The sequence below is a fragment of the Pongo pygmaeus genome, chromosome 8, assembly GCF_028885625.2.
Source record: "Pongo pygmaeus isolate AG05252 chromosome 8, NHGRI_mPonPyg2-v2.0_pri, whole genome shotgun sequence".
Lineage (NCBI taxonomy): Eukaryota > Metazoa > Chordata > Mammalia > Primates > Hominidae > Pongo > Pongo pygmaeus.
The window spans coordinates 79,404,109-79,429,280 of NC_072381.2; the positions used below are offsets into that span (position 1 = coordinate 79,404,109).

Consider the following 25,172-nt stretch of genomic DNA (forward strand, 5'->3'; position numbering starts at 1 on the left):
TCCCAGAGTGCTGGGATTACAGATGTGAGCCACCATACCCAGCATTAGCCTTCCTTTGACTACATATCAAAGTTAGTTACAGAATTGTTTGTGGATGAGCATATTGATAAAGCCACCAGAGCACTAGAAGTGTAACTTACCTATGTCTTCTTTTTTGTGTTTTTTTTTTTCTTTTTTTCTTTTTTTTTTTTTTGAGACAGAGTCTCACTCTGTTGTCCAGGCTGGAGTGCAATGGCATGATCTCGGCTCACTGCAACCTCTGACTTCCAGGTTCCAGCGATTCTCGTGCCTCATCCTCCCAAGTAGCGGGGAGTACAGGCACATGCCACAATGCCCAGCTAATTTTTATATTTTTAGTAGAGACGGGGTTTCAGCATGTTGGCCAGGTTGGTCTTGAACTCCTGACCTCAAGTGATCCGCCTGCCTCAGCCTCTCAAAGTGCTGGAATTACAGGTATGAGCCACCACGCCCGGCCAACTTACCTGTATTTTCTACCTGTCTTTGCTGTAGTGTTTTTCATTTGTAACAGGTGTAAACATGTCTTAAATATTGAGGAAGGCCTTTTTATATTTAGATTGTTTGAATCCATTTGGCCAGGCTGGTCTCAAACCTCCTCATCCTCAGGTTTGTGTTTAGGTGAATAAATCACAATGCTTCCTTCAGTTTTTATCTCACAGTAGAAAATGCTGGGGCCAGTTTTGTCTGTACTTTAGCACCATGCTTAATAGAATTAAAATTTGTAAGGGCTGAGCACGATGGCTCACACCTGTAATCCCAGCACTTTGGGAGGCCAAGGTGGGCAGATCATTTGAGGTCAGGAGTTCAAGACCAGCCTGACCAACATGATGAAACCCTGTCTCTACTAAAAATACAGAAAAATTAGCTGGGCCTGGTGGTGCATGCCTGTAGTCCCAGCTACTCAGGAAGCTGAGACAGGAGAACCACTTGAACCTGGGAGGCAGAGGTTGCAGTGAGCCAAGGTCACGCCACTGCACTCCAGCCTGGGCGACAGAATGAGACTCCGTCTCAAAACAAAACAAAACAAAAAATCTGTGAAATTTTCTATTTCAGAAAACAAAGAACTTACCCTTGAAAACCAAATTAAAGAAGAAAGAGAACAAGACAACTCTGAATCTCCAAATGGCAGAACATCACCTCTTGTGTCCCAGAATAATGAACAAGGCTCAACCTTACGGGATTTGCTGACTACAACAGCTGGAAAGCTACGTGTGGGGTCTACAGATGCTGGCATTGCCTTTGCCCCAGTATATTCAATGGGAGCCCCAGTGAGTGTGATGCCAGATTTTTGGTTTTAATTTGGGCCTTAAATAGAGATGATTTGGAGACTTGGTTTTTGGCTCTGAACTACCCAATATGCTGATGAAATCAAGTGTACCAAATTGCTAGGCACGTTTCTATTTGCATTATAACTCTCTTTACCTTGAAAGCTGGCATTTTCCGTCTTTTTTTCCAAGGTGAAAGGTGGAAGGGGGGGGGGGGCTCTTCGATTCCAGAAGATCCCTAAGATACCCCTTTAGAATTTGGAAACTGTTTGTCTAGTGAAGGGAAAAACCCACATGAAAGTGAATGTTGTATGTTACTTAATTAGAAGTCAAATTTTGCTTTCATTATTTACCAGGAAAAAAGAGCAGTATAATTTCTTTTAAAACTATATAGGGGGCCAGGTGCGGTGGCTCACACCTGTAATCCCAGCACTTTGGGGAGACTGAGGCGGCTGGATCACGAGGTCAGGAGTTCAAGACCAGCCTGGCTAAGATGGTGAAACCTTGTCTCTACTAAAAATACAAAAGTTAGCCAGGTGTGATGGCACATGTCTGTAATCCCAGCTACTTGGGGGGCTGAGACAGAGAATTGCTTAAACCCAGGAGGCGGAGGTTACAGTGAGCCGAGATCACGCCACTACACTCCAGCCTGGGCAACAGAGCGAGACTCCATCTCAAAAAAAAAAATGAAAGCATATGGGGGCTGGGTGTGGTGGCTCATGCCTGTAATCCTAGCACTTTGGGAGGCTGACGTGGGCAGACCACCTGAGGTCAGGGGTTCGGGACCAGCCTGGCCAACAACATGGTGAAACCCTGTCTCTACTGAAAATACAAAAATTAGCCAGGCATGGTGCATGGTGGTGCATGCTTGTAATCTCAACTACTTGGGAGTCTGAGACAGGAAAATCACTTGAATCTGGGAGGCGGAGCTTGTAGTGAGCTGAGATCACGCCACTGCACTCTAGCCTGGGTGACAGAGTGGGACTCCATCTCAAAAAAAAAAAAAAAATATATATATATATATATATATATATATATGTATATATATATATATATATATATATATATATGGAGTAGCGGGGGGTCAATTATGCCTGTAATCCTAGCACTTTGGGAGACTGAGGTGGGAGGATTGCTTGATCCCAGGAGTTTGAAACCAGCCTGAGCAACATAGCAAGACCCTCATCTCTATTTCTTATAAAATAAAATACTAAAAAATTTTTAAAAATGTATATGAGGGATGCCACCTACCTGTATTCTCTGTCCCAGGCCTATGACAATGTAAAAGACAGGAAGGCTGTACTTCTAAGTTTTTCAGACCTGGCAGTTCTCACACAACCAGACTTCTGGTTTGCATTTTGTCAGGAATATAGGAACTCAAATCTAAGATAAGTGCATATTCTGGAGTGTAGGGATATTGTTTAAAAAAAATAAGTCTGTGGGAGGAAAATGTATATGACTTCTCTCAAAAACAGGTTTTGTTTTGTTTTTTTCCTTAATAGAGTAGCAAAAGTGGACGGACTATGCCTAACATTCTTGATGACATAATTGCTTCAGTTGTTGAAAACAAAATTCCACCAAGTAAAACCTCCAAGATAAATGTAAAACCAGAGCTTAAAGAAGAGCCTGAAGAAAGCATAACATCTGCAGTGGATGAAAATAATAAATTATACAGTGATATACCACATTCTTGGATCTGTGAGAAGCATATTTTATGGCTTAAGGATTATAAGAATAGCAATAATTGGAAGCTTTTCAAAGAATGTTGGAAACAAGGACAGGTGTGTATTTTAGGCTGATTAAGAACACTCTTGGTGGAACTGAAGCTTATTAAATAGAATGGTTCCCTCCTTAGAAATAGAAATGGAGTGGGGAAAAAGTTAACACATTTGGGGGACAATAAGATATAAAAGTACCGAAAAGATTGTTGGAATGCTTGTTTCTCAATTCCTGTTTTTTGGCCAGATTTAATATGAATTAATAGGGAAACATTGATTATTTTATGTTATTTTTTGATCTATCAGAACAGACATGTAATAACGCCTTGAATTTACAAAATGCAGTTCCTTTCTCCTCTTTTTTAGATTGGTATTTTAGTCCAGTTAGTAGATCCATGTCTATTATTAAAATGTTAATATTGGCAGCATTTTTCATGAACCTATGTAGATGTTCTTATCTGTAATATTTATACATAGAACATTTATTTACAAATTAGTTCATCAAATCTTGAATGACAAACTATATTGTTTCATTCTCCTCTAATATAAATGATTTTCTGTTGGACAAAAGTTTTGATAATGTTTGATATACATTTCAGATGGTAATTAACTACATTAATGCAAAAATTATGAACAAATTAAGTGTTTGTATGACAGCATTCTGTTAAATTTATTTCTTGTTTTCTGGAAAATGTTTTCTTTGTTCATTCAGCCATTATTGAGCATCTAATAAGAGATCCAGTCTCTGTCATAGGCAGTAAGAATATATAAAAATGAGTAAGCTATGTAAAAATGAGTAAGAACCATTTTAGTGCAACGCTTCTTGATCTTTTTAGGTAACTAATCCCTTTCAAAATCTGATGAAAGCTGAATCTTTCGCCCACAAAAAAGAAATGCACACTTGTGCATTGCATATACACAAGATTTAGCATGTCTTTTTTGCCTTGGTCTCCTTCAAGCCCTGATGACATTACTGGGCTGAAATTTTATTTAGTTTTTGTGAGCTTTTGAGGTAGAAAAGCGTCACACAAATAATTGTTTTCATAATTATGTTAAGTGTTTTAAGAACTTTGTTCAAGGTGCTATGAGAACCCAGAAAAGGAAATGTCAAAGCTAGGATACTAGTTCAAAAAGGCTAGTCTAAATTGATTCCTTAGAGGTTAAGTGAAGTTTTTTGCTAGGTGGACAAAAGGCTGGACATACACAAGAACATCAGGTGTTTAGGGAACTCTCTGAGTGGGTGTGATTATCTGCAACATAGATGATGGTTCATGGGGGAGAGTGGTGTAAGGAGATGGCTAGAGGAATGATCATGAAATGCCCTTATATATCATACTAAGGAGTTTTAACATTATACTCTAGGTAATAGTTTTAATTGTGCAATCTGTATAATCAAACTGACATTTTATAATAAGTGACAGCAAGGCAGATTAGAAGTTGAGTTAGAAGAGAATAATACCATTGGCAAGGAGTCTAATCAGAAAGCTTTACAGGCCTGGTGCTGTGGCTCTTGCCTATAATCCCAACATTTTGGGAGGCCAAGGTGGGAAGATTGATCGCTTCAGCCCAGGAGTTGGAGACCAGCCTGGGCAACATAGTGAGACCCTGTTTCTACCAAAAAATTTTAATTAGCCAGACGTGGTGGTTCACACTTGAAGTCCCAGCTACTTGGGAGGCTGAGGCAGGAAGATTGCTTTAGCCCAGTAAGTCCAGGCTGCGGTGAGCCATGATCATGCCACTGCACTCTACTGGGCAACAAAGTGAAACCGTGTCTCCAAAAAAAGTAAGAAGATCATGGTGATAGCCTAAGATTTCTGCTTTGAATTATTTTGATATACTAATTAGCTTAACCCTTATCTTTTTCAAAAAATTTACTTTTAACAAGCTGCTGATTACCCTAATAGCAGCAATATTATTGGATAGATACTAGGCACTAGGAATTAATATGTGAATTGCCAGCAAGAGTTAACTAATACCTGGACCTATTTTTAAAGTCGTATATATTATTGGCTCATTGAAAAAATGTTTAATGGAACGTTCAACCATGTAGTAAACCAGAATTTAGGGTGTTTTTTTCTTTTTTAAGATGTCTTTTGTAATTTAAAAAAAAAAATCTAGCTAGAGATTATTCTTCTTTTGTGGTTCCTAAATTTTAATTATCTTACAAGTTTTAAGAATACTAATAATCACTTAAATTTTTTGTTTGTTTGTTTCTGGAGACAGGGTTTTGCTGTGTCGCCTAGGCAGGATACAAACTCGGGCTCAAGCAATCCTCCCACCTCAGCCTTGGGAGCTGGGACTACAAGAATGCATTGCTACACCCAGCCTAGTAAATATCATTTTTCAGAAACTTTTAAGTCATAGCTTACTGTGTTCTCTATATTCCAGAATTCTGCTTCATTAGAGACAGGAATTTGTTTAAAACCTGAGAATAATACATCAGATGTTCTTAGATATGTTTTCATATCATTTATTGTAGTTTTAGAAGCTGTAAATCTTCCATTACTGGTTTCTGTGTTATTAGAAAGCTATTAGGGAATTTGGGTGGAGAGGACAGCTACCCTCTGTCACCAAGTGTAAGAAAGCTGTGAGGGAATTTGAATTTATGTAATTTCAAAGGAGACATTCACTTTCAGAGAATAACTCATTAGGCTCGAAATTTAATAGTTTCAGCTACTGAAGAGGCTGAGGTGGAAGGACTGATTGGGCCAAAGGGTGACAGTCAGGTATGATGAGGACACTGCTCTCCAGCCTGGGTAAGAGAGCAAGACTGTCTCAAACAAACAAAAGTCTATATATCTTTTAACTGTTATTTATTTATCTATCTGTTTATAAGCCTGCAGTGGTTTCTGGTGTGCATAAGAAAATGAACATTAGCCTATGGAAGGCGGAATCAATTAGTCTTGATTTTGGAGACCACCAAGCTGATCTCCTGAACTGCAAAGATAGCATCATTTCAAATGCCAATGTTAAGGAATTCTGGGATGGTTTTGAAGAAGTTTCAAGTATGTTGGTTTTTATTTTACTATTTTCTCCATCATACTCCTTCAAAATGATAAATTTCAAATGTAACTTAGATTTTTAGTCTTTGAAACATCTGTTTTACATTGTCCAATAAAAAGAAACAAGTAATTGGAAACAAAACATTGGGTCCTAATCCCTGTCTCTAGCACTAATTTCCTTTGACCTTAAAGATGCCGTTTATATGTTTTGCTTATGGAGAAATGTTTGGCAGTTCCATAAGCTTTTGAAAATTGAATTATTTATGTAAAACTCTTTCAAAATTAAAAGTGTAAATGTAAGATTGTGATGTTACCAAGATTTTTAAAAATAATTTTTGAGATATTACAAGTGGGTAATTTAATGAATTCTATTTATGTACAAAAGGAACAAAGGTTTTAATACTACATAAGTACATAAGTAATAAGTCAATAAGCAAGCATTCATTAAGCATGTAATGTGCAACGATCAAATCATTCATTTACATTTCTTTCTTTCCAAATGTTAATAAAGATAAAAAGGCAGAAATTACCCTTTTAGTAATTAACTGCATTCCTTATAGAACGGCAGAAAAACAAAAGTGGAGAAACAGTTGTTTTAAAGTTGAAAGATTGGCCTTCAGGAGAAGACTTCAAGACTATGATGCCAGCAAGGTTTGAAACTTTTCGTTTTGACTCTTGACTTTTTGAGATCGAGCTGAGACTGTCCCCAGAGATAGGATAAGTAACTGTAAATGTGACCTGTAGGCTTTTTCTTTCTCAATTAAAAATAAATAACTTGAGGCTGAGCGTCATAGTGGCTCACGCCTATAATCCCAGCACTTTGGGAGGCCAAGGTGAGGGGATCGCTGGAGTCCAAGACTTGGAGATCAGTCTGGCAAACATGACAAAACCTTGTCTCTACAAAAAAATACGAAAATTAGCCAAGCATGGTGGCAGGCATCTGTAGTCCCAGCTACTCGTGAGGCTGAGGTGAGAGGATCACTGGAGCCGAGGAGGTGGAGGCTGCAGTGAGCTGAGATCGTGCCACTGAACTCCAGCCTGGGTGACAGAGTGAGACCCTGTCTGATGGATTGATTGATAGCAAAACTGAGTTGGTAGCCTCAGCAGCGGGGAAGTCTTTATGTTAGGACAGTGAAGGAAAGAATGTTCGTGTTAAAGAGGCTGGGCACGGTGGCTCACGCCTGTAATACCAGCACTTTGGGAGGCCGAGGCGGGCAACAAGAGTGAAACTTTGTCTCAAAAAAAAAGAACACAGGACCCTGTTTAGGACCTCCCTTCTATTCGAGCTTTTTAATGGTTTAATGGTTAGAGAAGCAGAATTGCTATTTTAGTTAGTATCACTTGAGTCAAGGAAAATTGTTACCTGTCTTATGGAAAGGTAGTCTGCTGTTTTGAACAACTTGAAAATTATATATGTGAAAATACTTATCAATGCAAATCTTTATTTATAAGAAGGCAATGTTGTTATTCTTCAGATACGAAGATCTTTTAAAAAGTCTGCCATTGCCAGAATATTGTAATCCAGAAGGAAAATTCAATTTGGCCTCTCATTTGCCAGGATTTTTTGTACGTCCTGATCTAGGACCCAGGTTGTGCAGTGCCTATGGTAGGTATATATTCACATTTCTCCCATGTAGGAATTATATTGGATTTTTTAAAATTTTTGCTCAGGCCAGGCACAGTGCCTCACGCCTGCAATCCCAGCACTCTTTGGGAGGCTAAGGTAGGTGAATCATGAGTTCAGGAGATTGAGACCATCCTGGTCAACACGGTGAAACCCTGTCTCTACTAAAAAATACAAAAATTAGCCAGGCATAGTGGCGTGCGCCTATAGTCCCAGCTACTCAGGAGGCTGAGGCAGGAGAATTGCTTGAACCCAGGAGGCGCGGAGGTTGCAGTGAGCTGAGATTGCACTACCGCACTCCAGCCTGGGCAACAGAGCAAGACTCCGTCTCGGAAGAAAAAAAAAAAAAAAAAATTCTGTTCAAGGATGGGCGTGGTGGCTCATGCCTGTAATCCCAGCACTTTGGGAGGTCAAGGTGGGTGGATCATGAGGTCAAGAGATTGAGACCACCCTGGCTGACATGGTGAAACCCCATCTCTACTAAAAATAGAAAGATTGGCTGGGTGTGGTGGCATGTACCTGTAGTCCCAGCTACTCAGGAGGCTGAGGCAGGAGAATTGCTTGAACCCGGGAGGCGGAGGTTGCAGTGAGTCGAGATCCTGCCAGTGCACTCCAGCCTGGCAACAGAGCGAGACTCCTTCTCAAAAAAAAGAATTACTGTTCCTACAAATTGTCTAATGATTTTTAGTTTCTACTAAATCTATTCCTTTAATCCATCGAAACCCTTTTTTATATGAAGCAACATGTTAGGAATTAACAGCCAATATATAGTTAAGTACCTGCTTATTGATTTTTTATTAATTTGATTTTTAATCATAGTACATTTTATTATAATAGAAATGTAATTATTGAAATAATAGGGTCTTTTATAGATTGTGGCTTTTGGAACAGGTTTTTGTAATAAGGAAACTAAAACTCAAATTACAATTAAATTATGCAGATCGAGCTAATTTGGGGGAATATCTGATTATACTATTATATATATGTAAGTATTTTGTCAAGTAAAATTTTGTTTTATACACAGGTGTAGTCGCTGCTAAAGATCATGATATAGGAACAACAAATCTCCATATTGAAGTTTCTGATGTTGTAAATATTCTAGTCTATGTTGGCATAGCAAAAGGAAATGGCATTCTCTCAAAAGCAGGTAAACTTAAAAGAATAAGTAGTCTTTGAAATAACAGTTGAATAATCACATTCACTAGTATTGTCCAGAATATCAGCTTCTGAGTTAACAGTGAAGATTTCAAAAAGAATTGCAATGGATGTAGGGGCATTTTAGCCCTTATTACTTGAAGATTGAATAGTTTTCCTATTTTTTTTTTATGTAAGTGAAATTTTAATTTTAAAAGTGAATATTTTAACTTCTTTTCTATCATTAAGTATTGTGTTGATGAAAATACACCGTTAAGCGCACTTGTAAACATTTATTGAGGCCGGGCGCAGTGGCTCACACCTGTAATCGCAGTACTTTGGGAGGCCAAGGCAGGTGAATCACTGGAGGTCAGGAGTTCAAGACCAGCCTGACCAACATGCTGAAACCCCGTCTCTACTAAAAATACAAAATTAGCTGGGTGTGGTGGTGCATGCCTGTAATCTCAGCTGCTCGGGAGGCTGAGGCAGGAGAATCGCTTGAACCCAGGAGGCAAAGGTTGCGGTGAGCCGAGATCGTGCCATTGCACTCCAGCCTGGGCAACAAGAGCAAAACTCCGTCTCAAAAAAAACCAAAAAACAAACAAAAAAAATGTATTGAAGAATAGAAACTAATTCCTAGGGTTCTAAAGATGATTAAAATATGGTTTGTGACTCAAACATTCTTTTTTCCCCTCCAATAAAAAGAGGAAGAAGGGGGTCTTTTAAGTGGAAGTAACTTCTTTCTATCCAGTATATAGGTTTTCGTTTCTGTGCCCTGAATTTCTTTCTGAAACCATGCTGTCACTTATTCCCTTCTTTATAAATACGTAGATACAGTCATAGGCCTTTAACGTTTTCTTCTCCATTGGCTTTTTCTCTGTACAATAGAAGCAGAGTCTAAGATTATTTTTTCTTTCTCGAAAGAAAGCCTCCTTTAAACCTTTCCATCCTGTTGCTTCTACCCTCATAAGAAATATTTTACCACCTCTGTCACTTTCCTTTTATATTTCAGCTCATTGCAGTCTTATTCCACACCAGTCTGAAATTACTATTGCTACTGCTGTCATGCACACATATTTGGATAATTCAGTGTATCTTTCTGGTTCATTTATTACTCACCCCTCTCTATAATGAATGGCATCGTTAATCACAACCTCTTTGAATATAGTTCTCTGCTTCTGTGATACCACTTCTGATTCTGACACTTTATGGAGTTGGAGGCTTCTTCGGAGTTTCAGATGTTCTCTACCTTTTCTACTTCACATGCACTTTCTGTGAAATTCTGTGGATGACATCTAGCCATGAAATAGATCACCAGTTGTATATCTGGATCCCAGAATGGATCTATAGCTTAATGGCTAGGTGCTGGGGACATGGGATTCATTATAGTATTCACTCTACTTTTGTGTACATTTGTCAATTTTATAATACACAACCTAAAATCCCTCAAAACTGTAGAAACTCATTTTTACATTATGCTACTCAGCTTTTTAACTGACACTATTGACTATAAAAGGTAACCACCCCCATCCCCCAGAGATTTGAGAGTCAGTGGGCACACTTGAGTTATAGTCTGAGCGCTGCCACAGAAATGTGACCTGTGGTTCAGATTATTTATCCTTTCTAATCCTGTGATGCCATGGAGTTAACATCCTTTGTATCTCATTGTAGTTTGTTCAGATCTTTCCCTGTAGCACTTAGAAGTTACAGTATAGAAGTTAACCTGCTTTCCTCCATTACTATTCATTCATGTCCTTAAAAGCTAGAACTTTCTTCCTCATCTTTGTTTATGCATATCCCCCAGCTTCTGTTCCTAGCATATTTCTTTTGAGAAAATTTCAGGAGAATTTCAACATTTTAAATAATCCTTTTGCTCTCTTTCTTTATCTAAAAAGTTTTTGTCGCTTTTTATAGGTGGTCACAAAGCAACATTTTAGGGTTATAATAATGTTTCAAACACATTGAAAAATACTTAGAAGAACATTCTTTTTTTCTCCATCTGCCGTGTGTCTCTTAGCTCCATGTCTTCTTGGCAAACTCCTGTATTCATTCTTTCAATTGTAACTCAGATTATCATTCACCCTAGAAGTCTTCATTAAAGAAAGTAAACTTACTCTGCTCTAGCCAGTCATTCTCTCTATTACGATGCCTCCCCCACCTCATGTACTTTTTATTTTAATTTGCAGAGCAGTAAAATTTAAAGGAAAAATGTCAGAAAACCAATTCAAAGTTTCCAGCTTTTAATTTTGTTAAGAAAACAGATTTTAAAAACATCAACTGTCATTTTTTAAAGAGAACATTTTAAACTCTCTCTATAAGAAAGATAAGCCAGGCATGGTGGCTCATGCCTGTAATCCCAACACTTTGGGAGGCCGAGGTGGGTGGATCACTTAAAGTCGGGAGTTTGAGACCAGCTAGCCAACATAGTGAAACCCAGTCTCTATTAAAAATACAAAAATTAGCTGGGCGTGGTGGTGTATGCCTGTAATCCTAGCTACTTGGGAGGCTGAGGCAGGAGAATTGCTTGAACCTGGGAGGCAGAAGTTGCAGTAAGCCAAGATTGTGCCACTCTACTCCAGCCTGGGTGACACAGCAAAACTCCATCTCAAAAAAACAAACAAAAAAAAGATACCGGAGTAAAGGATGATTTTTTTATGATCAACTTTTTACATTGCCCTTAATTTTTTTGTTTTAACATGACTGGGAAAAAACTTTGTCACAGATAACATTGGAGGACTTAACCTGTCTCTGTACCCTTTGTACTGATGTGATTGCACTTACCACAGTGTGATGTTTATTTGTCTGGATTTATTAGGACCCTCTTTAACTCCATGAGCTCTTGAATGGATCTTTCTTAATTCTAATTCCCAACTTCCTAGGACAGTGCCTGGCACTTAGTAAACACTTACCAAATGTTTCAATTAGCAGTGGCTCACGCCTGTAATCCCAGCACTTGGGGAGGCCAAGGTGGTGGATCACCTGAGGTCAGGAGTTCGAGACCAGCCTGGCCAACATATAGTGAAACCCCATCTGTAGTTAAAAAATACAAAAATTAGCTGGGCATGGTGGCGGGTGCCTGTAGTCCCAGCTACTTGGGAAGCTGAGACAGGAGAATCGCTTGAACCTGGGAGGCAGAGGTTGCAGTGAGCCGAGATGGTGCCACTGCGCCCCAGCACTTCAGCCTGGGCGACAGAGTGAGACTATGTCTCAAAAAAAAAAAAAAAAAAAGAAAAAAATACGTTTGCAGCTAAGTTTGAATATAAAACAGACATTACTGTCACAAATTAGGAAACATCTGATATATACTTTGTAGCAGGTAACAGCTTTCTTTAAAAAGTTTTATACAAGTGATAACGTGGTATTTGACTTTCTGAGTTTTTTTGCTCAAGATAATGGCTTCTAGTTCCATCCATGTTGCTGCAAAAGACATGATTTTTTTTTTTTCTTTTTTAAAGACAGGGTCTCCTTGCTCTGTTGCCCAGGCTGGAATGCAGTGGCACAGTCTCAGCTCACTGCACCTTCAACTCCTGGACTCAAAAAAGATCCTCCTACCTCAGCCACCAGAGTAGCTGGGACTACAGACAGGCACCACCATGCCTGGCTAATTTTTTTATTTTTTGTAAAGACGGATTTTACCATGTTGCTCAGGCTGGTCTCAAACTCCTGGGCTCAAGTGATCCCCTCACCTCAACCTCCCAAAGTGCTGGAGTTACAGATGTGAGCCACCTACCCAGCAGTGATTTCATTTTAATGGCTAAATAGTATTCCACTGTGTATGTACATCAGATTTTCTTTTTTTCTTTCTTTTTTTTTTTTTTTTGAGATGGAGTTTTGCTCTTGTTGCCCAGGCTGGAGTGCAATGGCGTGATCTTGGCTCACTGTAACCTCCACCTCCCGGGTTCAAGTGATTCTCCTTCCTCAGCCTCCCTAGTAGCTGGGATTACAGGCATGTGCCACCACACCCGGCTAATTTTGTATTTTCAGTAGAGACGGGGTTTCTTCATGTTGGTCAGGCTAGTCTCGAACTCCTGACCTCAGGTGATCCGCCTGCCTCGGCCTCCCAAAGTGCTGGGATTACAGGTGTAATCCCACGCCCGGCCACACATTTTCTTTATCAGTCATTCGTGGATGGACACTTAGGTTGATTCCTTATCCTGATAGATATTGGAGACTCAGAGGAGGGTGGTTAACAGGGCTGGGTGATGAGAAATTACTTAGTAGATACAATGTACATTATTCAGGTGATGATAACTAAAAGCCAAGACATCACCACTAGGCAATATATCCCTGTAACAAAAATTGCAGTTGTACCCCTTAAATTTATACAAAAATTTTAAAAAGAATATTTATTTAAATGTTCACTGGTCCTTTTAAAAAAGGACCTTCCTGTGGTCCTACACTTAGAGACAACTAGTTACTATTTTTGTTTGTACACTTCTAAAGTTTTTTTCTGTACATACATACATGTGTAGGGATTTTAGTTTGTCAACATTTTAGAAGGATGGCTTGATTTTCCTCAAAACCACAACTTTGTTCATGAAACATTTGCATTTGATTACAGATTAACCATTATCAAATATGAGAGCCCCTCGAAATTAATCAGAATACATTTTGCCCTGCCATTCATTAGTCATGGTAATGAGTAAAACCTTTCACCTCATGGAACCTTTTTACTCAGGTATAAAATAGAGGTTATCCCTTATTCTTAAGTAGGTATAGGGGCCAACTAATAAATAGTGACCATAAAAGACCTTTGTAAGTTAGGAAATGCTATGAGTACAAGTCATTGTTAGGACCCCTCCTTGGGACAGGGAAGGAAGTTGGTTAAATTTTACATAGTTGCTCTTAGGTTTTCTATCTCCTGCTTCTTGGTTTGCAGAAAACAAACCGAGAAAATCACTATTGCTTTGTATCCACTTATCTATTCTTGTAGTCCTAAAAGTTATGAACATAGAACTGTGTTTGACTCTTTTTAAGAGTACTGATCCGGCCAGGGACAGTGTCTCATGCCTGTAATCCTAGCATTTTGGGAGGCCCAAGCAGGTGGATTGCCTGAGCTCAGGAGTTCAAGACCAGCCTGGGCAACACGGTGAAACCCCACTGCTACTAAAATACAAACAATTATTTTAGTAATTGTTTTAGTAATTAATTTAGTATTGTATGGGTGTGGCAGCTTGCACCTGTAGTCCCAGCTACTTGAGAGGCTGAGGCAAGAGAATTGCTTGAACCTGGAAGGCGGAAGCTGCAGTGAGCCAAGATCATGCCACTGCACTCCAGCCTGGGTGACCAAAAAAAAAAAAAAAAAAAGAAAAAGTACTGATCCTAGTCAGGCACTCTGCTGCTCTGATAAATCAACTTTAGGAGACTTGGCTTTCTGGTATTCTTTGCCGACAGTTTGAAATTATGTTCCTTTGTTTCAGGAATTCTCAAGAAATTTGAGGAAGAAGATTTGGATGACATTTTAAGGAAAAGATTGAAGGACTCAAGTGAAATACCTGGTGCTCTGTGGCATATTTATGCTGGGAAAGATGTTGACAAGATAAGGGAATTTCTTCAAAAGGTATAAGTTAGTTTGCATATAATATCTCTTCCCCTCGAGCAATGACTTATTCATTGTTACCGTACCTTCACTTGGCATTCAGCAATATAAGATCATTACATAATTTTTACTTCAAAGTAGATGGGGGTTTTTGTTGAAAGTCAAAACCCTCTTTCTCTTGCTCCTCTTTGAAAGTCTGTTACATTTTGAGGGTTTTGAATGGTGATTTGTTCCCAGTTGGTAGTGTTCCTCCATTCCCTGTTAATAAAAGACTAATCTGTTGTTGAGCCAGATATTAGTTGGGTGGCGAAAAGTAGCTATCTGGAGTTGCAGGATGTAAAAACAAATATTTCATGGAAACATCTAAAGAAGGTAGGATCTTTATTTTCTTTGAATCTGATTGATATTTTTGGCTGCTGACCTAGGGCATGATTCTACACTATCACATCTGATACTATGATACTGAATAGACTCAAATTTTGAGTAATCATACCTTGACTGTAGTTGTCATACACTCTGAAAGAAATTTATATATCAACCTGAAATAATTGGTTCAAACCCTTTGCTCAGGTACTTTTTAAACTTCGTAATTATGGAAATTTCTTTTAAGAAATGTTCAGTGCTGATACATCATCTTTCTGAAAGGATATAAGTTCTGTCTGTGATCAATGTGAAGTGAAAGAGTTACAGCCTTGTTTGTACCATCTTATCCCTGAATACCTACCTGTATTTTAATCTGAAGTATGATCATTTGTGCCTTCCAAAGCAGATTATTTAACTGATTAAAGAGTCCCTTGAAATTGACTTTTCAAGTGTTAGAAGGTTAGCCATGTAAAGGTATTTATACTTACCTTAAAAAAGGATCAATAAATGTTTATGAAATCCATACATATGAATGGTTTGGCTTTTGGTTAAAAAAAAAAAAAAAAAGACCCTGTTCCTCATCCACGTGCTATACTTTTGAAGCAATTGTAAGGAAGAAAACCAGATAGATGGAAACTTCATAGTGGAAGGAGGCGGTGAGAAGGAAGTAGTAAACTGTTAAGAGCATTTCAGTGTTGCTGTATTGTTTTAATATTCTTTGTCTCTCCAAATTATTGCAGAATGTTATTTTTTAACTGAAGAAGCTCATTCAGTTGTTCCATTGATTCTGAGAACAAAAGACTTGTTATTACAAATAAAATTGAAATTTAACTGAACAGGATTTACCATTTCCTTACTTAAATTGGGGTGTCTATTTTAATTCATATTTCAGATTTCAAAAGAACAAGGCCTTGAAGTTCTACCAGAACATGATCCAATACGTGACCAAAGTTGGTATGTGAACAAAAAGCTCCGTCAAAGGCTGCTTGAAGAATATGGAGTCAGAACCTGTACTCTTATTCAGTTCCTTGGTGATGCTATTGTTTTGCCAGCAGGAGCACTTCATCAGGTATATACAAACTTATTTCTAACATATCTTTTACTGACTGAAAGAACTAGTTTTGAAAAAAAAAATTGCTCTTAGTATAGATATAAATGGAAGAAGACGCAAATAAGAGAATTACCTGCACCAGTCTGCCTTTATTAGAATGACATCTCAGTGCTTGCAGAAATCTGACATAATTTCCTTAAGATTTTAAATTGTTTTAACATGAGCCAGATTTCTATTTGTATACTGTCTCCGATTTAATAGATTGAAATCTGATTTTTAAGCCTTCCTAGTGACATGTATACCTCTGAATAGTGAGGCTTAAAAGCATGGGGGGACACAGTATACAGACTTTTTATCAGGCTTTAAGCATACCTCCTACCTTTCTTCAGCATGCTAGCATAGCAGGGGCCTGTCTAAAGAAAGACGGTATGTAATTTATATAACTGTTGATCCACAAAACATAAAAACTAAAATAAATACCTAGTTTAAAATACCTAATTTTTCCAGCACCAGGAAAAATGGCATAGAATAGATGGGGTGGTTATGGAGGGTGGGATTAAAAGTACACACTGGATTCCTATAGGTGGAATGGGGCTACTACAGCCCAGGTTAGCCCTTATAATTAACAAGGTGTACCAGGGAAACCAGAAAAAACTCGAAAGCTGCTTTGCCTCAACAGTTGGTTCTCTACCTTTTCCACTGCTAAGTAATTGAGATGTAGCTGATGTATATTAGTTTACCAAGGAAACTTTCTCACATTTTATATAAGTATAGTCATTGACTGTTTAGCATTTATGACACTATTCCATACAAATACTACTTAGGTGATAATAATTGCTTAGCTTTTAGGATGTGGCAGATTCAGGGTCAGATTTATCATTATTAGATCTCAAATGGCATTTATGATATAGTAGTAAAATACAAATGTCATAATAATAAATGTAACTTTTTCTCTATGATAACTTCCTGGAAAAAAATGTATTTACATTAAGTGGTTATATTTTCCCATGGACTTATGATTATTTCAGAGATGTCGTATTATTTATGATTCGTGTTTAATCTGGGATTCACCCTATACACCGTTTCTTTGACTTCTAGACTCTTAGCAGAAAATAGCTAATCTGTATTCAAATGTAAATGCCCTCAAAAGAAGAGCCTATTTAAGAGACTAGTATTATAAATCTTTTTGTACATAGGAATAATCCTTTGATAATACAAAGTAGATTCCCTTGAAGATCTTTATTCACATATTGAATTTATCCAATGTCAGTTTTTATAAAGTTAACCTAGGTAGTGTAGTCATTTTTATAAATTGAGATATAATTTGCATATAGTGAAATTTACCTTATTTAATGTATAATTCTGTGAGTTTCAACAAATGCATAGTTAGGTAACAACATAATCAAAATGTAGAACAATTCCATCACTCCGAAAAAATTCCCTCTTGCACTTTTTTTTTTTTTTTTTTTTTTTTTGAGACAGTCTTGCTCTTGTTGCCCAGGTTAGAGCGCAGTGGCGCAATCTTGGCTCACTGCAACCTCTGCTTCCCAGGTTCAAGTGATTCTCCTGCCTCAGCCTCCTGAGTAGCTGTGGATTACAGGCATGCACCACCACACCTGGCTAATTTTGTATTTTTAGTAGAGATGGGGGTTTTCCACGTTGGTCAGGCTGGTCTCGAACTCCTGACCTCAGGTGATCTGTCTGCCTTGGCCTCCCAAAGTGCTGGGATTACAGGCGTGAGCCACCATGCTCGGCGTCCTCTTGCACTTTTATAGTCAACCTCTTCCCACCCAAAGTTCCTGCAACTAATGTGCTTTTTTGTCCCTATAGTTCCTCTTTTATGAATATGCCATAAATTTGGAATCACACAGTATGTACCCTTTAAGTCTGGCTTTTCTTAATGTATTTGAGATTCATCCCTATTGTTGTGTTTATCAGTTGATGATTCTTTTTTTATTGCTGGGTACTTGTATGAATTTTTTTTCATTTTTTAAATCCGTACATTCACCAGCTGAAATACATTTTGGTTTTTTCCACTTTGGGGCAATAATAGATAAAGCTATCATAAACGTTCATATACATGGTTTTATGTGAACAAAGATTTTTATTTCTGTTAAGTAAATACTGAATGGTGGGATTGCCTGGTGATATTATAATGTATGATTAAGAAACTGCCAGACTCTTCTCTAAATTGGTTGTTCCATTTTCATTTCCCAATGCAGGGTTATGTGATTTTCGTTTCCTCTGCTTCCTCACTGGTGCTTGTTACTGTCAGTTTTGTTTTTAGACCATTCTAATAAGTGTACAGTGGTGTCTCATGGTGGTTTTACTTTGTACTTTCTTAATGACTAAACATTGGGCTCTTTTTATATCTTAATTTGCCATCTGTATATCTACTTTGGTTAAATATGTGTTCAAATATTCTGTCTATTTAGCTGCTTTTTTTCTTACTGAGTTTTGAGTGTTTCTTGCCAATTTCTGGTAACAAGTCTTTTATCTGATGATGTGTTCTACAAATACATTTTCCTTTCCTGTAGCTTCTCTTTTCAAAGAGCATTTTTTTTTTCCTTTTTCCATTTTTTAAAAGACAGTATCTTGCTCTGTTGCCCAGGTTAGAGTGCAGTGGCATAGTCATAGCTCACTATAGTCTCAAACTCTTGGGTTCAAGTGATCCCCCCACCACACCCTCCTGAGTAGCTAGTACTGTAGATGCACACCACCATGCCCAGCTGATTTTTTAATTTTTTATGGAGATGGGGTCTTGCTGTGTTGCTCAGGCTGCTCTTGAACTCCTAAGCTCAGGCAATCCTCCTGCCTTGGCCTCCCAAAGTGTTGGGATTGTAGGCATGAGCCAACCCACCTGGCTGGTTTTTTCCATTTTGATGAGGTCCAGTTGATCAGTTTCTCTTTTATGGATGATATTTTCATAGTATCTACAAAATTGTTGCCTAGCCCAAGATCACTAAGATTTTCTCCTCATTTTCTTCTAGAACCATTGTAGTTTGAGGTCTTACATTTGGGTATGCAATTTAGTTCATCTTTGTATGTAGTGCATAGTATGGATCGAGGTTCAATTTTTTGCATATGGGCATTTGGCTGTTCCAGTACTATTTGTTGAAAATACTACTTTTTAATGTTTTTCTTTTGAAAATATAATACATAAACAGAAAAATTCAAAAGTATAAAAAGTTGACGGTGAAAATTCAGTATCTCACATTTTTCCCCCAGTTCCTTTTTTCCAGATGCAATCATTGTTACCCCAAAGAGATTCCATGCTTACACTTGTCTTCCTGCTGCTACTTTTTTGGGAAGAGTGGTCTTTTAAGTAGGCTCAAAGTGACCTTGTTAAAATGTTAGGTTAGTTTACATATCCACACTTCCCCTTCTGTCTCACTGCCTTCATCTCGTATGGCTCTCCTAGTTCCTCTCTAGCCATCCTGCCCTCTTTGCTTCTTTCACACACACCAAGTATGTTTAGCCCCACCAGGGTTTTTGTGCTTGTTAATCCTTTTTGCTTGGAATCGTTTTTCTCTCAGGTATCTGTAAGACTTGCTTCTTTACAATTTTTTAGGCTTCATTCAAATTTCACCTTCTTGGTGAGGTCTAGTTTAAAGCTGTAAATTGTGTCCCCCAACTTTCTGTCGTCTTTCCTGCTTTATTTTCCTCCATTTCAGTTGTCACCTTAAAATATGCTTTATAACTTAGTCATTTGCTTATCTTTTAACCCCCACTGGAACGTAAGCATGATGAAGTAAGAGATTTATCTTTTCCATTGCTCTCTTCCCATGCCTAGAATAATGCACTTAATGTTTGTATTATTAATAAGTCTCTATTCTGAAGGCCAGAAAATACGTTCTCAGTAACAACATGTTTTTGCACAAGGGTTAGAGGAAAACAAATTTATGGCTTTCTATAATTTATATATATTGGGCTATATATATATATATAAAATTTATATATATTGGGCTTTTTGTAAAACATGTAAATGTTTACTTCTTCCTATATGTGCTTTCTCTGGCTACTTCCAAAAGTTTACTTAGGTTGGAACCCACTTTATGACTATACACATTTTCTTTGAGATAGTTAGAAAATTCACATAGATTATAGAAACAAGATATTTAGATAAAAAATGTTATATCTAAATACACCAAGGCAGCATATATGACCTAGACTGACAAATTATATTCTGAGCTCTGCCACTAAATTGCTGAGTGATCCAAAACAAGATCTAACTTCTTTGCTACATATTTTGGCATAGAAATTGCCAGCTGTACAAAAGGGAATTGCTACCTTTCCTCTCCTGTGTGGTGTAATGACAACAACACAGCTCTTTATACTCTGTTGAAACGATGTTGTCCATAATTCACAATTGGTGGCAATGAAGTTTTAAGAGAAAATTCAAGGGAAGTAATAAGTGTTTACAATATTAACCTGGATTTGAGATGCATTATTACTTAAAACCTGTTAAGGTCTTAGAAGTTCTGAAAACTGTTCATGACTTCAACACTTCCAGTAGGCTATAGGTGGCCCTCAGAATAATCAGACTCTAAATCAGTATTCTGACACTTTAGCATATGTTAGAATTTCATGGAGGGCTTGATAAAGCAGATTGCTGTACCCCACCCCCAGAGTTTCTGATTTCAATGGGTTTGAGGAGGGACCTGAAACTAGATTTCTAACAAGTTTCCAGGAAATGCTGATTTTACTGTTCAGGGACCACACTTTGGAAACCACACAAATAGGAATCTCATGCAAACCCAAGGCACCTATCAAAAAATTTTCAACCAAGTGATTCTGCATGACAAGGGCCAGCAGTGCTAGGGAAGAAACAACATTCTGTTCTTTGGCCTGTCAACAATGACCATTGCAAGAGCCAAACTGAGAGAAGAGTGGGCTGTCTGTTCAAGGAAGCTGAGATATATAATCTTAGCAAGCTGAGGGAAAGCAGCATAGCCACAGCCCTCTTTATATGCTAAGAACTATTCTAGAATTGGAGACTTACAAATCTTACCTTGGTAACTGGGACTCAGTCTGTGAAACTCCTGTACATCCCTCCACAGAGCAATGACCCTGACCTCCAGGATTTTTGTTTCAGCTGTAGTATTCTGAGGTTTAGAGTGGCCTTTACTTAAAAACAGCAACAGTTTTTTATTTTAATACACAATCGTTAGTAAAATTTGTCCAAAAATACTAAGTTTAATTGATAGTGTTTGGTCATTTATCATGAGTTTAGAAAATTGTAAAGTTGTAATTCTCTGTATTCATATGACCAAAAGGACTTTCCACACTATGTTCTCACAAATAACTGAGTAAATAGCAATCACAGTGTCAATATAATAACCTTCCTACTATGAATACAAATTATATTTTCTTAACATTACCTATTTATAACTGATGCTTTTAGGCAAGTATGAATAAGACAATGTCAAGGAAGTGAAATATAAATGACTCAAATGTGGCAAAGAAAAGGGATAATCAGAATGAGAAGTTGAGTTGTGCTCTGCTTTAAAACTGAACCTTGGCTCTTCAAAGTAACCCTCAAGCCTTTATCCAAAATATATCAGGTAGGGGTCATTAGGAAACCTAATAGCATCTTGTAAGCACTAATAAAGGTTACTGTTCTAAAAGTCATTTTAAAACAACCAGAAGCTGGCAAAGACTGACAGAATGAACTTTTTCAGAACTCTGGAATCTAATTGAAAACTTACACAGCAACCAAGCGACTGCTTAATGAAGAAAAGGGCAGCTGATTTTTGGCATTTAAGGAAATCTCTTGTTAGGTCACTGGCTGACCAGTGAGATAGTGGAACAGAGACTTCAGTGACCACACCCAACAAGGAATACTGCCTTTGCAAAAACAGTTTGGAAAAGTCACTAAACAAATGGATGACTGGAGCCCTCAGGAATCAACAACAGCAAACCCTGAGGCAGGGAGAGAATATGATTATACATTGTAATGTTCAGATGCCCAGTTTTCAACAGAAAGGTATAAGGCATACACAGAAAGAGGAAAGTATGGCCCATTCAAAGGGAGAAAATAAATTGGCAAAAACCTTCCCCGGGAAGCCCAGACATTGGACTGACTACTAGATAACTGTCTTAAATGTGCTCAAAAAGCTAACAGAAACCAGGAAAATGATGGATGAACAAAGTGAGAATATCAATAAAGATAAATTATATAAAAAAAGAACGAAGTATACATTTTGGAGCTACAAATGATTTTAGGACATGCCAGAGCTAGATATACCAAAAGTTCTTTCATGCTAAAACTTTGGAAAGACTTACTCTCCTTAAGTTCAGATAAATGAAAGACATAAGGAGAGAGGGCATTTGGAGACTGTGTATGCTGGTATGAGTTAATAAGCAGGACTGTAAAGCATCTGTTAGACAAGACACCGCAGGAGTTGGGCTCCTGTTGACTTGCCATTTATTGGCTGATTTGTCTTGGGACAGGCGCTGAACATCTCATCCATAGTTTCCTGCTCTGTGAAATAGAGCATCTGTTCTACAGACACATTATGAAGAGCCAGTGAGACTGTACAGAAATGCTGAAAATGTGAGGCATCCACTATGTTCATCCTCCAGAGGAACCAACAGCCTAATGATTAAAGAAAGAGAATGTTTACTTTACTATGCTACCAAGTTATCAATAGAGGCACAGTGCTTGAGTTAAAGAACTCTGCAGACTTCAGCAGCTGTTCAGGTGGTCATTATGCCCAGAGGAGGAATTCTAGCCCCTCTGGAATTCCATCACCCTATCATCAATTAGATTTTTTTTCCCACAGTCTCCATTTCCCACTTACTATCTCCTTCATCTCACTCCTCCCAATTAAATTTATTTTGCGTACTTAAAATTAGAATAAATGCTTAGTTTTTCAATTATTTCTCCTTTCCCAGGAATTTTTATGATATTTTTTAATATCACTAGAAGACAATCTAGAAACACCACAAATCCCAGATTGGATCAGCTTGGGCCTTCCTCTCGTTTTACTGGCATTAATAGAAAGCAGCTCTAATAGTCAAGTGCAAAGTCAGTTTGTAAATGCTGAACAAATAACAGATAAGACTATTGACTGGCTTCTTGGGAAAACTGGTCAGGAGAGAGAAAACTGTTGAAAAACTGTTGTACTGATGTCACCGGTGATTGAAGGGGTATCTTTAATTGGCTAATTTGAAAGAAAGTCACAAAAGAAAGGCATGAATAACCAAAATCCTGGGATATTTCTGAAACTCAGTCGAGGTCAGTAGATCTGTCTGGGACTACATTTTCCATCCCAGTTCCTAACAAAGTTTCATTTTCTTTTCTTTATTCTCTGATGTAAGAGTTAACAGCGAAATGACCAAAATCCTGAAAGCCAATGGAGCAACAATAAACATACTCAGATAGATTGCCTCATAAATTCTTTCAAGTTAGTTTTTAAAAGTAACACATTTTTTAAAAGTCTACTTTGGCAAAATTGATAATTTAATATCTGGTTATCATCCTCTCCAAAGGATTCCTGGAAAAGTTATTTTCTTTTTATCATTTAAAAATATTCCATTTACAAAGTCACTTTACATGAAGCTTTTCAGTGACATAACTTTCTCATAAAATGTGGTCTTCTGCTTTAAAATCCATTTGATGTTTTGGAGAAAGTAAATTCTCCGGCAGAATTGTCTCTTGTGTTTATTGGTTTTAAATAACTTGGCTTTTCTTTGCTCCACCTCCTAAAACTTATATTTCACGGTTTTTCTTTTGGGGATAGGTTCAGAATTTTCACAGCTGTATTCAGGTAACTGAAGATTTTGTGTCTCCAGAACATCTTGTAGAGTCATTTCATTTAACACAGGAACTGAGACTTTTGAAGGAAGAAATCAATTATGATGATAAACTACAGGTAAGAGTTGGGTGTTCTAGGTCCTGTTCTGCAGGCTTTTTATATTCAGAAATATGATAACATGTATAACAGCTTAGGCAGTCATTGCCTAGTTGGTCACATTAGGGTGACAACCAAAGATTAACAACAACATGTATTTAATTGTATGATTTATAGTGTCCCTTTTGGCTTAACACTTTTAAACATTTTTCTTATATTTGGCTTTCCTAGTTCCCTATTAAAATTGTTTTTTTAAATCTGGAAGTTGTCATTTTTTAATTTCTGTCCAACTGAAGTGATTAGAAATATCAACATCTCTTTCAGGTTAAAAATATTTTGTATCATGCAGTCAAAGAAATGGTGAGAGCCTTGAAGATACACGAGGATGAAGTAGAGGATATGGAAGAAAATTAAGTGTGATCCAGTTTGATATTTTTAGGTTGTTGAACTGGGATTACTTAACCTTGAATGATGATATGTATGCACACTGACTTTAAGCTTCATAAAACCATCAGTGCCAAGAAATTCTCTTTGTAGTAATTACTTGTTACTGACACCACAGCAGTATAGCATATGTCACAGCTCCTGTGATTCAATGTTAGTTATAAAGCAAGCAGAATTTTAAAAGCAGCACTATATAGCTGTTTTGTATTATAGTGTATATGATGTTTGTGAAAATGCCAGATTTAAAATGATGTATTTATTTTTGGTAAAAAATAAAAAATTCTATGCTATATTGTTGATCAAGTGTAAATGTGACCTTGTACAGTTTACTAAAATTACTGATATTTTTCACTACATTGAGACAGTTACTGTGAGAATAGGACACAAACACCAGCTATTGCCTGCATCTGGGAAATTGCTGAATCGCACAGCAGTCATGTCATAATCAGAAAATTACTGCCAAATAATTGTAAAATTTGTAAAGTATAAAGTATATAAAGTAGATACTAAATACAGACACTTCAATATTTTGTTGAAGCTATTGACTGTACAATTAAACATTTTCAAAAGGTGTAATTTATTTAAAATTGTCTCATTTTGGTAAAATTTATGTGAACTTTTAAAGCTAAATATTAAACTTAATATGCTATGTAAATATATACATATATACATTTAATGATGTATTTTTTTAAAACATTGGCTTGCTTTTGTTAAAGTGCAAGTGTTACATATGGCTTTGTACATTAAAGTTGAAAGGGGTTTTACATTTTCCATTAAAAGGACTTTATCAAAAATTGGCTTTTTCCAGAGTTCTCCCTCTGTTGACAAGCATGACATTGGGGGCAGAGAAGAGCCCGAAGTCAGTCATCCTGGGTATAAATATGAATTCTGCCACTTACTTACTGTATGACCTTAGCAAGTTGTTTTAATTTGAAGTCTTGGTTTTAATAGCTGGCTGCTATTGTCGGTTGGTTGAGGCTTACATATTCCCAACCCTTTAAGTTACTGGAAAGATGTAGGTCTCCACTGACACCTGCAGGATATTGAGAGGATAGCCTTTCTTCTCAACTGAAAGCATTCAGCTTAAAAGAAAAAAGTGGGAGTCCAAGTTGTGACAGACACCTTGCAAGTTGCTTAGTTTATACTGTTTTTCCTTAT

At 37.4% G+C, this 25,172-nt stretch overlaps 1 protein-coding gene across 8 annotated transcripts in view; it reads left to right on the forward strand.

Annotated features, from left to right (window-relative positions):
- Positions 1-24,808, forward strand: part of JMJD1C (jumonji domain containing 1C) — a 361,700-nt gene extending 336,892 nt beyond the window's left edge. For all 8 annotated transcript variants that reach the window (XM_054436434.2, XM_063669935.1, XM_063669933.1 and 5 more), the window contains 10 exons: positions 1,072-1,286; positions 2,786-3,064; positions 5,838-6,006; positions 6,564-6,654; positions 7,479-7,609; positions 8,652-8,774; positions 14,182-14,321; positions 15,556-15,732; positions 23,460-23,591; positions 23,895-24,808. In XM_054436434.2, coding sequence (XP_054292409.1) covers positions 1,072-1,286; positions 2,786-3,064; positions 5,838-6,006; positions 6,564-6,654; positions 7,479-7,609; positions 8,652-8,774; positions 14,182-14,321; positions 15,556-15,732; positions 23,460-23,591; positions 23,895-23,984 — 1,547 coding nt within the window. In that variant the 3' untranslated portion in view covers positions 23,985-24,808. The remainder of the gene's footprint in view (positions 1-1,071; positions 1,287-2,785; positions 3,065-5,837; positions 6,007-6,563; positions 6,655-7,478; positions 7,610-8,651; positions 8,775-14,181; positions 14,322-15,555; positions 15,733-23,459; positions 23,592-23,894) is intronic.
- Positions 24,809-25,172: the final 364 nt, after the last annotated feature.